This window comes from Littorina saxatilis, linkage group LG7 (assembly GCF_037325665.1).
Source record: "Littorina saxatilis isolate snail1 linkage group LG7, US_GU_Lsax_2.0, whole genome shotgun sequence".
NCBI lineage: Eukaryota > Metazoa > Mollusca > Gastropoda > Littorinimorpha > Littorinidae > Littorina > Littorina saxatilis.
The window spans coordinates 27,497,061-27,513,233 of NC_090251.1; the positions used below are offsets into that span (position 1 = coordinate 27,497,061).

The following is a 16,173-nucleotide window of genomic DNA, read 5'->3' on the forward strand; positions in this document are numbered from 1 at the left end:
ACGTGGGTTCCACCAGGCAGGATGTGTACAGGTCAATGTGGAGCAGCCTTATAGTAAGTTAGTTTTACTGTTTTCATTTATACAAAGTGTACTGTTTGTTGATGGCACAGAAGTGTTTATTTATTCGATATCTGGCCTTCTAATTGGAGACAAAGAATGTGTGCAAAAACGTAGATTATCATGTGGTCATTTTGATATTCACACTGTATACCAAATAAGTTCTCATTGCAATGATACTTGATATGTTGCACACACACACACACACACACACACACACACACACACACACACACACATGCACACACCAGAGAGAGAGAGAAAGAGAGAGAGAGAGTGAGTTTTCTAACTCGTAACTGAAATTACTGTGATTTTTTTTATACAGTACATTGGGAAACTGTCGACGTCTGGAAAGAGGACACTGGTGTATCCCACCCGCGTCGCTGGGGCCGATTCGCCCGGCCCCTCGTCCATGGGTTCTACTGCTTCGTCAAAGGGATTTCCGGCCACAGGATTTCTTTCGAGGGATCGTGGCACTTTCAAATCGTTACCATCGACTTCCGGTTCGCATCCTACGGGAGTTCCGGTCGTAGGTGGTAACGGCAATCCGTTTCCTGCCTACGCTTCCGCTCAGGCGGTTGCGGACGGTGGGGGACAGGATGGGTCAGCTTTCAGAGCTTGCCCTTAAGCAGGGTCAGAAGAAAGGCGGTTCCACGCAGACTTCGTCTTTTCGTGGCTCTGGGCAAAAGACGCGGTCGCATAGGGGTGGCAGCCGTTCTCGCCCCTATAATAAGAAGCCTTCCTTCGGGAAGAAGGGGTCAGGTGGTAAACCTAACCCCCAATGAAGGCTCCCCGATCCAACCACTCCTCTAGCCCCTACCCCTTTGGTAGCGGGCGGCCTCTCAAGGGCCGTTCCAGCTTGGTTGTCTCTCGCGAGCAGCCCTTGGGTTATGGGAGTGGTTCGATCGGGGTTCCGGTTGCTCTGGTTAGAGGACAAGACTCCTTTAACCAGAACAACACCCAGTTTCAGGTTTCCCGCCGATCCGGAGGCATGTGCCGTCATTCAGGCGGAGGTGCTGCTGCTTTTGCAGAAGCATGCGATAGAGGAGGTCATCGATCGTCGATCCCCGGGGTTTTACGGGAGACTGTTTGTCGTCCCGAAAGCGTCAGGGGGTTGGCGACCGGTGTTGGATCTGTCTCCCTTGAACGGCTTTCTCCGGAAGGTTCCGTTCAAGATGGAGACTCCAGCGTCTGTCAGGGAGGCCCTTCGTCCGTTGGACTGGGTCACTTCCATCGACCTGACAGACGCATACTTCCATATTCTGATGCACAGGTCAGATCGAAAGTGGCTGCGGTTCCTGTGGGGCGACAGGGTGTTCCAGTTCAGGGCGCTGCCGTTCGGGCTCTCGTTAGCGCCTTGGATCTTCACCATGATAGTGCGCCAGCTTTGCGCTTTAGTGCGGCAGCAAGGGATTCGTCTCAGAGTTTATCTGGACGACTGGTTGGTCCTGAATCAGCTAGAGTCCCTGTGCGATCAGCACACCCGGATAGTCTTGCAGACTGCGAGAGACTTAGGTTTCTCCGTGAACCAAGGGAAGTCCGACTTGGTTCCCTCTCAGCAGTTTACGTATCTGGGCATGGTGTTCGACACCCGAGCTTGGACTGTTTGTCCCGCCCAGCGGAGGATAGACAAGCTACAGGATCTGGTCAGGTCCCTGTCGAGCCTCCGCCACGCGCCAGTCAGGGTATTGGCTTCACTCCAGGGCCAGATGGAGTCGATGTCTACCCTGATTCCGCTGGGCAGAGTTCACAAACGCCCGTTTCAGGCGTTTCTGAACTCTGCCTGGGATCCAGCCTCTCAAGGTTGGAATTTGTCTCTTCCCCTTCAGGGATGGTTCCTGGAGTCAACGAGGCAGTGGTTGGATTCGGCCTGGCTGACTCAGGGCGTTCCGATTTCACTGCCCCTTCCGGAGTTGCATCTCTTTACCGATGCTTCTCTTCAGGGTTGGGGAGCTCATCTGGAGGGGAACACAGCTTCCGGTCTTTGGGACCAGGCTCAGAAGTTGTTGCACATCAACATTCTGGAATTGGAAGCAGTGCGCCTCGGGCTTCTGGAGTTTGTCGCCTCTCTGCGAGGCAAGCAGGTGTTGATCCACACGGACAACACCACTGTGGCCGTGTACCTGAACAAGCAGGGGGGCACGCGCTCGCTAGTTCTGTCCAACAGAGCATGCGAGATTCTCACTTGGGCGTTCCATCAGGGGATAGTGATCTCAGCGAAGTACCTTCCGGGGTGCCTGAACATCTTGGCAGATTCGCTCAGTCGCTCATCGCAGGTACTGCACTCGGAGTGGACTATCGCGCACCAGGCACTGCGGCGTCTTTGGACGCAGGTGGACAAACCCCTCTTGGATCTGTTCGCCACCCGGTTCTCTCGGCGTCTCCCAGTCTTCGTGTCTCCGGTACCGGACCCGGAGGCTTGGGCGGTCAACGTCATGGGAATATCCCTTTATCACTGCTGCACTTAAAAAGTGTGGGTCCTGTGTTACCCACATCATCCGAATCGGTATAAACAGCTCCATCCCTCTTTGAAACGTATGGGTCCTGTAGGACCCAGGAAACCAGAATCGGGTATATCAAACGACGTCATTGCTGATTGTTTTCTAATTTGACCGATTGACTTAAAATTTGGGGCATAGGAAGCCATGCAGGTGGCCGAGGAATACACCAAATTTCATTAAAAAATTCGTATTAGCACTGGAGTTATGGTCATTTTTATGTGCCTCTGGGTCCTGTAGTACCCAGGAAGCCCGGTGAAGGTTAAACAAATACTAAACATATAATATTCACTAAAGAAGCATGCACATAGAAATAAATAATAGAAAGGAAAAACAAGTGGAATGCAACCAGAATTTAAAATGGAATTAAAATAATGTGGAGAAAGTTAGAAAAAACACAATAAAGAACAGAAGAAAAAATGAACCACACACAAAAAAAACCCATACATGCATAAATGCACACACAAAACAACCCACAAACAAACAAGCCATAGGCAATCAAATGAAAAGGTATATTAATATAGATAAAACAAATGTTTGTTTGTTTGTTTGCTTAACGCCCAGCCGACCACGAAGGGCCATATCAGGGCGGTGCTGCTTTGACATAACGTGCGCCACACACAAGACAGAAGTCGCAGCACAGGCTTCATGTCTCACCCAGTCACATTATTCTGACACCGGACCAACCAGTCCTAGCACTAACCCCATAATGCCAGACACCAGGCAGAGCAGCCACTAGATTGCCAATTTTAAAGTCTTAGGTATGACCCGGCCGGGGTTCGAACCCATGACCTCCCGCTCACGGGGCGGACGCCTTACCACTAGGCCAACCGTGCCGGTTAAACAAATGTTGAACAAGATAAAGAAGACAAAGGGTAAATAAATGTCACATAAATGTATTTATAATCAAAGAAGTGTATTGAAATTGTGCACAGAAAACATTATTACATGTAAAGAATTCAAATGATAATGAAAATAATAAAGATAATGAAAATATAAAAGAGAGAGCAAAAAAAAAAAAAAAAGCGCCAAACAATAAGCAAACATAGTATCAATCATAAACATCCTTCAAGTAATTGAAGTATTTATAAACTTTTATAAGAGAGAGAGAGAGAGAAACAAGGGGGGGAGGAAGGAATTTTTGAGTGTGTCTCTCTCTTCATTAATCTGACAACGCTCATATTCTATACCAGTCGTGTTTAATTCTACAAATCAAGTCAATTAAATCAATTCATAAATCTGTTTCTTTCAAGTATATTTTCATCATTAGGTGGAATGTTTTACAAGGTTGCACGCAGTTCCAGAGCAAGACGTCAGTTGGTCAAGGTCATCCTGCAGTGACCTCAGAAGGTTAGGGTCAGCAGAGGAGGCCATGTTGTCGAACTCGTAACGATCACCGGTCAGCTCGTACACCTCCACAAAGTCCTGACAAGAAAGTAACACACAAAGGATGATGATAAAGTGAAGCGAGGAAGATAAAAACACAAAAGCTGACGATAAAGTGAAGCGAGGATGAAACACAAAGGCTGATGATAAAGTTAAGCAAAAAAGGTATAACACAAACACTGATAATAAAAGTGCATCAAGAAAGGTAAAGCACAAATGCTGATGATAAAGTGAGGCAAAAAAGGTGAAACGTAAAGGTTGATGATGAAATAAATTAAGCAAGCCAGATAAAGCACACAGGTTGATGATGAATAGAGAATACCACATGGCCTGCTGTGTGATACCAGACTTACACGAGTTGTTTTAGATTTAAATATTTAAATGCAGACAAAAGCGATCTTTTCAATATTATTTGTAAAAGCAACCAGTCTTTCTCACGTATGTGGGATAAAGTGAAGTAAGAAGCTAAAACACAAATGGCAATCTCTGTAGTTTTTGTTTTATTGCATATATTGAATTTAATATTGCTGGCTGGGGATGTGCATTTAAATCCTGGACCTCGGGACACAAGGCTTTCGGGGGAATTGGTCGTCGTACACATGAACGTGAGAAGTCTAAGATATAAATTGGATATTTTAGAATTTGAAATTAAGCACTTTGATATTGTTACCATGTCTGAGACTTGGTTATCAGAAGCAGTCGATCAGTGATAATGAAATTTGTATTCAAGATTTTCATTTTCCAGTACGAAAAGATCGACAAAATGATCCACACGGTGGGGTTGCCCCTATGTTAAGAATAATTTAGTTTGCAAATATAGACCTGATTTAGATGTTAAAGATTTAGAAGCAGTCTGGATTGAAACGAAATTGAATCAGGAGACAATTTTTGTTGGTTCCTTTTACAGACCTCCAAATTCAACCGTAGATTATTGGAAGTTGGTCGACCAGTCAATTAGAACGGTTGGCAATTTACCCCACACATATTTTGTTCTTGGAGATTTTAATTCTGATTACAGTAATAACCCCTCCACTCACTTATTAGATATTATTTTTCTGAATAATTTACACCAATTGGTTGAATTCCCTACCCGAATAACCGAAATTTCCAAAACTTGTATCGATTTGATTCTGACAGCAAGTACGGACATTGTTGATGAGGTCTTGGTCCTGCCACCAGTTTGTAGTGATCACTCAGTTCCATTACTGAAGTTGAAAAGTCACATTCCGAAAGAGAATAGATTTAAACGTGTTATTTTTGATTATAATAAATTAAACGTTGATGCACTAATGATTGAATTACAGAACGTTACTGGCCAGCAAGAACTTGTAGTCTACTATGCCGAACTCGGGTCACACTGTTCCAATTCTGTTATCTCTCTATTTTCATTCATCTCCATTGTTTTCTTTCACACCACACTCATTTCCCATTGTCGTTTGGTTCTACCTTTGGCTTAAAAAGTTAAACAATTTATACGCGTAAATCATAAAATCTGTTTCATTCCAGTTTATTTCTATTATTCCGAGTGGCACGCTTCACAATGTTGCACGCAGTTCCGGTACAAGAGGTCAGGCGGTCAAGGTCATCCCGCAGTGACTTCAGAAGGTCGGGGTCAGCAGTGGTGGCCATATTGTCAAACTCGTGACGATCACCGGTCAGCTCGTACACCTCCACAAAGTCCTGATAAAAGTTGAAGAATTCAGGATGAATGCAAACCCACTGTAGTGAAAGGGTGCGTAAGTTAAATACACTTGGGTGGATAGATGGATAGACAGACAGACAGATAGACAGACAGGTAGACAGACAGACAGATAGATAGATATAGAAAGAGAGAGAGAGAGAGAGAGGACATAATGTGTGTATTGATGTGTCTGTGTTTCTGTCAAGGCCTCTGTATCTGTGCCTGTGTGTGGTGGTTTTTGTGTGTCGAAAAATAGTGTTCAAATTCATGTTGATGATACAATCGCAGAATACAATCAGAAAAAGTAAGACTTTGCAAATATAAATCCTACTCATTTCGCACTGTTAAACCAGGTATCATGTATTAAAAAAAACCACAACGACAAACACTGCAATCGGACCAAGAACTGACTTGCGTTTCCTTGACAATGCAGTATTTGTACACGTTGGGAGAGCGAGTGGAACGGACACAGGAAAATGTGTTGTTCCATGAGTCTTCACACACACAGTGGTTGTTGCAGTTCTGAAACACACGGCACATTTTAATGGTGCGCCATAAATACACTCACCCTAGCCACCAACCCCCGCACATCCTTCACACAAGAGATCTGTAGCAAGTGCTACAGTATCTCTGTTCACACACACACACGCATAGTGTGGACAAAGACGACATGGTTTTGCAATACCAGAAACTCGAGAACAAACCAGTAATACGTAAGCTTACTTCAAGAGAACATTACTTTCAGAAGCCCTTTAGAGTTTTTGAAATTGGAAGATACTATCACATGATTAAACGAGCCCTTCAATATTAATGAAGATAACAAATGATGTAGCAAACACAGTTTAAAATGCAAACGTCCGCGAGTCTGAATGAACTGTATTTGGATATAACTCTGTTGGTTTGTTATAACCTGTGGAAAAGTTGTATTCCTTGATGGCGAGTGTGACAAGCTAAGCTATATAAAAGTCAGAGGGGAATTACCATTGGATTATAGCAAATCTGCCATGTCTAGTCTTTGATAGGCAACAACAGTATATGACTGAGTGTAGGACAGTATTAGCTTGAACTCTGACCTGTTGGCATCGCAGTAAGTTGAGGGATCCGATCTGCATTTTGTTTTGTATGAAAAAGTCATGCAATAGAGAGGACTACAGTTTTGTTTTCTTTCAAAAACATTCAGATCGGAGCTCATCAATCACTGTACATAGCGAGAACGGCGTGTCTCCACTGCTAATACCACTGAGCTGTACATGTAAACATGCAGCTATCTTATCTGACATTCAAGAAATACAACTCTTCAGCAGCCCCTAGAAACCCCTAACAGAGTGATATCCGGAATTCATCTACTGTACGAGACGAAAAGCATTCTCACCCCCATGCCTTGACCAGCAAACTGTGGGCAGCCAGAGATACTGTCATGGTGTTCACCAAAGTGTTCCACCAGTACGTTGTCCCTGAAAGCCGCACCCTGTCTGCTTTCCAGCGTCCACGTGGCCTTCAGCGATTGGCCGTCCACTGAGTCTGGCACTTGCTGATTGGCCAGGTCGATGAAAGTCGGACCAAGGTCAATGTTCATCACATTTTCCTGTACGCAAAATGTCCAAGACTCAAACCCAGGAAAGGTCCATTTTTGGAAGCATGATACAAAGCAGATATATATTAGACAAAAAACAGAAGCGATAATGACAGGATGAAAATGTGAATCAACTGATTGTTGATGTCAATAATCAGTTGCAGACTTTCTACTCGGGAAAAGATCGATAAGGCAGGGACTTTATTGTTATTAATAAGTGGATGAGTTTTAAGTGTTTTGCACACAGTAACCTACAACTCAGACAAAGTGAATGAGTATCTGAGCTACTAATGGAGCAGAAAAAAGTCTGTCAGAGCTAGCTGAGATAGTAAAAAGTCTTGTCCTAACCTGTGACACTTGCCCAGCGGGAATTCCCGGTCCTCTGATCATGAGAGGAACCCGAATGTCAAATTCGTACAGCTGTCGTTTGTCTGATGGCAGCCCGAACTGACCTGTAATGTAAAACATGTATTCTTCAAATACGTGAAAGGCAGACGATTCTTTTGTTTTCTCTGTCATCTCACACAGCAAAATTATGAATTGTCGTTGGCAGCAAAAACTTCAGCCAGCCTGAACAATACAGAGTTAATTTCTTTGCAAAGAAGACGTGGTACGATTTCTTTACGTATATGTCATCACAAACATGCCAAGTTGCAGTTTAAAAATTATTTGATGTTTTGTTTTACAAGTCAAAGTCCATCCAACATATTATAGGCACACAAAAAGGTAAACCCACTGTTTTATTAAAAGTGCAATCAGGCAAATTCTTGTCTTTCAGTTCTAGGATTTCGCAGAAGAGAAGGGGAAAGACAGACAGTCAGAAATAGAAAGAGAAGCAGCAGACATACAGATACACAACCATGCAAAATAATACCCTTTCTCCCGTGTTCGTCCATACATATAAACACATGCATGGACTCGTGCAAGCACGCGCTCACACAAATACGCACAACACAACACTCCCCTTCACATTCAACACACCCAGATGAAATCCGTTGTCGGAGGAGAAGAAGATGTAGGTGTTGTCCAGCATGTCTTTTTGCTTCAGCATGTTGTACACGTTTTCCACCATGTCGTCCACTGACAGCAGCGTGCGCCACCTGGTGGACAAAACACGGACACAGTCAGCCGTGTCAACAGTTCGGACTTGGCTCTTCATCTCAGAATTGCCAAGGCTTTTGCAAGGGATACGACCGGCCACCCCCCCCCCCCCCCTACTCGGACACATACCAACAATACACAGCCTGTTTGCTTTTCTGTGATCGCATGGTGTCTGAAATATTCGTAATTGTGCCCGAGGATAGCGAATAAAATGAAGTCAGCACACACAACACACACAGAAGGAGCAGGATTCCCACGATAGACAGACTCTTACCTGTTGACAAAGGTTTTGTCTTCGCTTGCCACAGTGTCATCTGGCAGAGGAACGATGGTCTGTTGGATCAGCCAGTGCTTGTCCTGACGGAGAAAAAGAAGGTAGGTAGTTGGAACGTTTATTATTGACAAAACAAAATCTTACATAATATACTAGTACGTCGCCCCAAAGGTCTTTGACGTAGACAGACAAATACTTATGAAACTAACAAAGAACTTATCTGAAGATCGTGTGGCTCGCTTGCAAAATGCCGGCGAGGTAACGCAGAAAGATCCTAGCTAACACAACGCATTTATTGTAGCTTTTCTAAGCATCAAAAGTTTGTTTATTTAGTTAGCTTCAAAGCCCTTTAGGTCTGAAGCGACATGAAAGTATTGTGAAAAAAAAGCTTGGTGCATGACATTTTTGGACATGAAACGATTGTACAGGTCTACTAACAGAACATGTTTTTTAGTTCAAGAAGGCTTAGACAAGTTCAGGAAGCGAAGGTGGATGTCATTTGTGAGTTAGGCACATAAGCTTTGTATCACATTAAACATCGAAGACAGTCTAACTTTTTACTCATGTTCAAAGGTAGCTTGATTAATTTTGTTTGTTTTGCTTTTAATTTCTTGTTCCGATACAGGTTTTACAGAGAGGTAGCAACTCGCAAATGTTCTTTTGCAAAAGCAAATTTATTACGTGAGGTGTAACGTTGTAGTTTCCTCCTCTAGGAGCCACCATTCCAGTGAAATTGGTGAGATAATTATCTGCTGGTGTGAAGGGGCCATGGCAGGCAGGGGTAGACAACATCATAAAGATGGGGTTACCTTCCTTGTTCTGGTATTGGAGGAACTCCACTGCTTTGCGATGCTTGACAAAATGGGGCACAAAAAAGAAAAACATTTTTTTAAATGTAAGATTATGGAACGATTAATTAGACAAAAAACGAAGCATTCTTTTCTTTTTACATGGGGGGTGAGGGGGGGTGGGGGGGGTAAAAGGGGATTTTTGATTTGACTTAACTATGAAGCTGTGTTAGTCGTTGTGCAAGATTTTCATAATCTCGCCTTCAAGGAAGACAACTCTTCCACGGCCCATGAGAGGCATCAAAACCAAAAACACACTGAGCTATTTCTGGAATTCGTATAATTATTGGCTCACAATGTAGTTTGTGAAGTAATCCTTGGCGTACACATGACCGTGAGTCTCTTCCGTTCCGTTCACAGACACCTTGTAGTTGTAGTACTTGGAGTTACCCACCTGAAAACGAAAGAATCAACTGTAGTTAGCCAAAGGTTAGTGAAGCAAGAAGTTCACTCGCTTAAACTTGACTAAAATGTGGTCTTGGCCTTTGCTTGGCATTGCTGTTGTTAAGTCTACAATTCACCACCAACAATTCATGTAAAACAAATTGGAAAACAAGAAGAGCAAACGCTCGATCGAGTCACTTTCGCAGTTCTGAATATTATATGAGGCATCAGATGGACAGGAAGAAATTGCTATTCACAACACAATGAGTCACGTTCACATAAAATTTGAGCCCGGTCACTTTTATAGTTTCCGAGAAAAGCCCAACGTTAAGTTGTGTGTTGCCGAACAGAAAAGGCTAGTTATCTCCCTTGTTTTTCTGATAACGTTCGTAAAAGGCTACAGATGTAAATACTTTGATGTAAAGAATAATCCTACAAAGTTTCAATCACATCCGATGAACTTTGTCAAAGATATAAAATGTCTAATTTTTCCTTTGACGCTGACCTGTGACCTTGAAAAAGGTCAAAGGTCAACGAAACCATCGTTAAAGTGTAGAGGTCATTGGAGGTCACGACTAAACAAAATATGAGCCCGATCGCTTTAATAGTTTCCGAGAAAAGTCCAACGTTAAGGTGGTGTCTACGGACGGACGGCCGGATGGCCGGCCGGCCGGACAGACTAACACTGACCGATTACATAGTCACTTTTTCTCAAGTGACTCAAAAAACAACCTTCAAGAAATAATGAAAAGAAAGAGTGGGGGGATTTTAGGGACACCAACGACGGACGGACCGACGTAAAGACAGTTGGACAGACAGATAGATAGACAGACGGACAGACAGACAGACAGACGGACAGATAGACAGCCAGACAAAGGACAGACAGATACACAGACGGACAGCCGGACGTACAGGCAATGAGATAGACAGACAGACACAGACGGACGGACAGACAAACAAACAGTCGAACAGACAAACGTACAGACAGACAGACAGACAGACCATACTGACCAGTCCATACCACCAGTCCCAGCCGGGAGGTATATGGGCAACACCCCCTGTTTTTGGGCCGCCATACTGCACACAAATATTGTTATCACGGTGAAATCAACCGGACATTTTGTTACTTGACTGGGCCGCCATACTGCACACAAATATTGTTATCACGGTGAAATCAACCGGACATTTTGTTACTTGACTGGATGAAATCTGAAAATACCATTACAAATAAGTGGTCAGCCAGTCAGTGCTATACCGGTTTGTGTTCCAATTGAAAGTTTTAGCCCCCGCGAATAAAAGTGAACTGGTACATGAATTGGCATGCTTTTTTGCTGGTACAATGTACAGTATAACTGAGTGACCGGTTCTTGGGGTAGCCTGACTGCGTATTTGCTTGTAAAGTGCTCAGCGCAAACAATGTATCAATTCATCTTCGTTAATGCGATTACCACTAACTCACTCGCCATGGCCATTTCAGTACGAAACTGACGACAACTCCCGTCACAAAATAAACTTACTGAATCTATATTCAAAACGAAATAAATAATTAGTACAATATTATTTGCAAAAACAGCCAGAAGAATTATCCGTACTTGAAGATCCGAAACCTAAAACATTTAATAACATTAATCGTCAATATCCTGAAGTAGTGCAGTTGCAAGATAGTGTTTGCAAACTAACTTTTTACGTGCCTGTCGGTAATTTACTTTGGAGGGGGGGGGGGGGGGGGGGGGGAATTTTGTCTGCTTCACCAATGTCTTTATACCTTATTTTTGTTCTGTTTTACAAAAATTAGAAAACAAAGAATGCCTCTCTCACTGGGCACCCCGTGCATCAAACCTGGTTGAGGTATTTGCCAGCGAACATGGTGTTGTACCCTGCTGCTTTAAGAAGGACGGGGAAAGCGCTGGGCTCCTCCCTCGCCTGCCAGGACGAGTCGCTGCAGCCGCCGGCAATGGAGTTGTTGAGGCCGCGGTGGTTGTGCACGTACTTCCCGGAGAAAATGCTGGAGCGACTGGGACAGCACAGGGGGCTGGACACAAACTGAAACAATGTATATACTGAAACAGTAATGTAGCAAATAAGAAACAATGTAGTAACTTGCGAGACTCAATTATGCTCCTCATGGTCATGATAAAGCGTGTCAAGTTTCGTTCAGAATAGGGATCCCGTCTGTTTTTGTGCGTACTTTTGCTCTTCCAAAATGATGACAAAGACGATGCTTGGTGGCTTGTTGTCAGATCAGCATTTTATGTTGGTCCTCGGGGAGCATACCGCCTTTTGTTGCATCTTTATCAACCTCGGCCTTGGTCGTCAAAGATGAAACAAAAGACGATATGGTCCCCTTGGACCAACAAAAAAGCTGATCTGCCAACAAAGCCACCAAACATCTTATAATGTCTTAACTGTCTCTGGACACAAACTGACCATAGAGGGACAGGATCAGGTATGGCTGAAGGTTTCAGAGTCATTGCGTGTTTTGCTGTTCAGTTCAATGTAATACTGGGTATGGATACGTTGAGTAAAGTGGAACGATCGCCGCTTGACAGAAAAGGAGGAGGAGGAGAAGAAGGACGAGGAGGAAAGAGGAGAGGGCGGAGAATAATGAAATTCAGTTTTAATTAATGTCTTCAGTAGCAGCAGTGGCCATCTTAGCAAAATTTGCAAAAATGAAGATATTGACCAATATTATAAAATAGAGATATTCAGTTAGGTTCATGAAAGGAGACATTAATAAACTCCCTGTTTAACATAGTAACTTAACAGATAAGATACAAGGAACATTTTAGGGGGGCTTCTTCTGGATTTCTAAGCAACTCGTATTTTTAACTTTAAAAGAGGTATCTCTCACTCTTGTTTGACCCCCGCCTCCCCACTCCTTGGTAATTCTGTGGTGGGTTCTAGTGCACTGGTGCTGTCCTTGTTATTGGGATTGTTGCATTCTCATCAAAACTCAAGGACCTTGAAGAGATAAGCATTTATTTACATTTTAGACTGGCCTTGTTCTGATCCATCTATCAGAAACTGTTATCTTGAATTCAAGATTAAAACCATGACATTGAAAAAATTCAAGGATTAAACGGAATCTTTTGCTCCTGGAGGAAACTTGTGCACACTGAACAAGAATCTTTCAATGTTTGAGTGAATTAGTAATAGAGAACACACACGCACGCACACACACAAACACACACTAACATACAAACAAACACACATGTACACAAGAAAATTATACCCCAAAAAATCCAACTTCGCTATTTACCATATTTTGATAGGTGATGCCTTCCTTTCCTATTAGCTGCCTTGTCTTCGCAATCGGAGTCTGAAATATAAAGTACACGTCATGAGTAAGAGTTTGTACAAAACAGCAAATATCTCTCGGTGGTTACAAAATATAAAATTTCACGTTCGCTTTTGACTGACAAGTTATTGTCTATATCCACAATCATTCATCTCAGTTATCATCATGCATGATCTTACAAAGCTAACAAGTATATTTTTGAACTAGCATTGATATAACTTTTGTAAGCTTCAACATCATAGCCACACAAGTGACACATCAGTCGTAAGACTCTCAATCTGAATAGCGTACCATCGGTGAAACACCTGCCACACTCTAAACATATTTAGAGTGCATGCAATGTATTCCATTACAATCAATTACACAAAATCTAACTTCACGGTTCTGTAAATTTCCGTCCAAAAAAACACCACCATCCTAGGAACACGCACGCTCACAAATATTAAAATAAAAAAGTCAGTGGACATCATTTTGGCATGGAACAGTACTGTATGTGCATTCAACACCTATAGACAGAGATTTAGACAAACAGACAGGCAAATCGACATACCAATCCTCCAAGCTCTGTATCCTGATCATCGGTAAGAACGAAGACGATGTTGGGAAGTTTGGTCGCCACACTCACCCACACACACACCGATACCAACAGAGTAGACTTCATGTCTTCGTCTGTCGATGTATTCTCTTGATACCTTCAACGCTTTTTCTATTTCTGTCCCCCCTCTCTCTCCGTTTTACGGCCACTTACTTTCTACCAGGTGCTTCTCTGTTGTTGTTGAGTGTGTGTGTTTTGCTTGTTTGTAATGAATGTATCAAATAAAGCGCTACACTTAAAAGTTGAAGTTCAAACTGTCATCACTGAAGTTTCACAACGGCCGTGTGTAGTGTATAATATGAACAATTGATTACCAACTGAACCCATTACGTTTGAATTGTGAACAAAGTCTGCAAAACTTCTTATCGTATTTGTTTACCCTAGTTTTAGCCACACTAATGCTTCGACCAAGTTTTTTGTTGTTGACCTTTCCCCCCTGTTTTAATGTAAGTCTATGAGGTGAAAAAGGGCTGCGGTGCAAACTAATTCTTTTTGAAGAGCTGTTCTGTCACTCAATTAAACCACACACACACACACACACACACACACACACACACACACACACACACACACACACACACACACTCTCTCTCTCTTTCTTTCCAAGACACATTTCAATATTACAAATACACCAACTTTATTTGTAAAATGTTCATCGGCAAAATGGAGCTCAAAGAAGAAAGGAATGAAGAAAGAGAATAAGAACGAACAAAACAAAAAAAGAGAGAAAGCCAGAGAGAGAGAGAGAGAGACAGAGAGAGAGAGAGAGAGAGAGAAAAGTAAAAGAAAGACAGAAAGAAACAAGTCGCGTAAGGCGAAAATACAACATTTAGTCAAGCTCAGTCGAACTCACAGAATGAAACTGAACGCATTGCGTTTTTTCCGCAAGACCGTACACTCGTAGCATCGTCTGTCCACCGCTCGTGGCAAAGGCAGTAAAATTACCAATCCAGAAAAGCGCGGTTGCGCTGAGGAGGATAGCACGCTTTTCTATCTCTATTCTTTTTAACTTTCTGAACGTGTTTTTAATCCAAACATATCATATCTATATGTTTTTGGAATCAGGAACCGACAAGGAATAAGATGAAATTGTTTTTAAATTGATTTCGGAATTTTTATTTTAATCATAATTTTTATATTTTCAATTTTCAGGGCTTGTTTTTAATCTTTCTTTCTTTCTTTCTTTATTTGGTGTTTAACGTCGTTTTCAACCGTTCAAGGTTATATCGCGACGGAGGGAAGGGGGGTGATGGGATAGAGCCACTTGTCAATTGTTTCTTGTTCCCCGCTTGTTTTTAATCTGAATATAACATATTTATATGTGTTTGGAATCAGAAAATGATGAAGAATAAGATAAACGTAATTTTGGATCGTTTTATAAAAAAATTATTTTAATTACAATTTTCTGATTTTTAATGACCAAAGTCATTAATTAATTTTTAAGCCTCCAAGCTGAAATGCAATAGGCAGGTTTCACGGTATTGAGACATTCTATTGACTGCACAATGTGCTCTGATTTCTAACTTGCTGAACCAATTTTCTCAGTGTTTTTTTTTATATGCAATGCACAAATGTGTCATTTTGAATACAATTCTGAAAAAAAAATCGTTTGAGTTGTTTTGTTGGCATTTTATGCACATGTGTTTGGTAGCGATCGTGTGAATCCTGACAGACGCCATTTCCTTCTGCATGACAGAAGCCAACCATTGATGTGAAAATTGAAACGAAAAGGCACTCAATTCACACTGAATGGTCATATTTGATAGCAGAGCTGCAATATCTAACCATACAAACAAAAACAAAAGCACAAATATGAATTTTGCATTACATATTTTGCACACAAAAAATCGAATCGAGAACTGGAAGCTGTCTGTCCGAAAAACTAAGTCTTCACAGATAAACCAAGTAAGCTTATTTTACCACAAGAAATGATAACATGATTTTATTTTGACATTGAAAACACACCTTTATAGTCTGTACTTCATAGGAAAGCATTTACAATGACCGAAATTTCGCGAAATTCCGCGCCGTGTCCATTTCTTGGAATGTCCGACCGTCGTCTGTCAGGGGTTTCCAACGATCGCTACTTTCACTTTCGTTGTCATTTTCGGGCAATCCTATGCCGTATGTGACATATTACACACTTTTCACAGTTGAGGCCGAAGGCGTGATTTGTGATTATTTTTTCAGGTGAGATTTTATTGTTTTTGTTGCCTTTTTGTCGAGTAATATGCCGTCTGTCAGCCAACGATCGCTACCACACGATCGCTACCTCTTCATGCTCGATCAGATTTTTAGCTTTTTCAATGATTATAGAAGTTTGATTAACGTTTCCTTTGCAGTTCTGGATCGGTAGGGTAAAGGTATCTAATTTCGACATAAGATCTTGGGGGTACCTAAATCCGACCGATTTTCCCAGTCACATCAATGACGAGGTGCGCACGTCATCACAACAGAAGGAATGCCATTCATACACGG

General features: G+C 42.4%; 1 protein-coding gene across 1 annotated transcript; it reads right to left on the reverse strand.

The window, feature by feature from the left end:
- Nucleotides 1-3,737: 3,737 nt before the first annotated feature.
- On the reverse strand, nt 3,738-14,037 carry LOC138971069 (N-acetylglucosamine-6-sulfatase-like). Its single transcript, XM_070343675.1, has 12 exons — nt 13,651-14,037; nt 13,062-13,121; nt 11,642-11,845; nt 10,814-10,879; nt 9,714-9,812; nt 9,252-9,422; nt 8,571-8,653; nt 8,177-8,295; nt 7,544-7,647; nt 6,995-7,207; nt 6,034-6,144; nt 3,738-5,621 (listed from the first exon to the last, which is right to left on the reverse strand). The coding sequence occupies exons 1-12, from the start codon at nt 13,759-13,761 to the stop codon at nt 5,439-5,441; spliced, it is 1,524 nt and encodes a 507-aa protein (XP_070199776.1). The 5' UTR covers nt 13,762-14,037; the 3' UTR covers nt 3,738-5,438.
- Nucleotides 14,038-16,173: the final 2,136 nt, after the last annotated feature.

Bases quoted from the DNA above. Each gene is read 5' to 3' on its own strand.
- LOC138971069 (XM_070343675.1), bottom strand. From the start codon at position 13,761: ATGAAGTCTACTCTGTTGGTATCGGTGTGTGTGTGGGTGAGTGTGGCG. The intron at 8,296-8,570 runs GTAAGAGTCTGT...TTTGTCCACCAG, and splicing joins GACAAAACCTTTGTCAACAG to GTGGCGCACGCTGCTGTCAG. The intron at 5,622-6,033 runs GTCAGTTCTTGG...AACTTTTATCAG, and splicing joins GCATTGTCAAGGAAACGCAA to GACTTTGTGGAGGTGTACGA.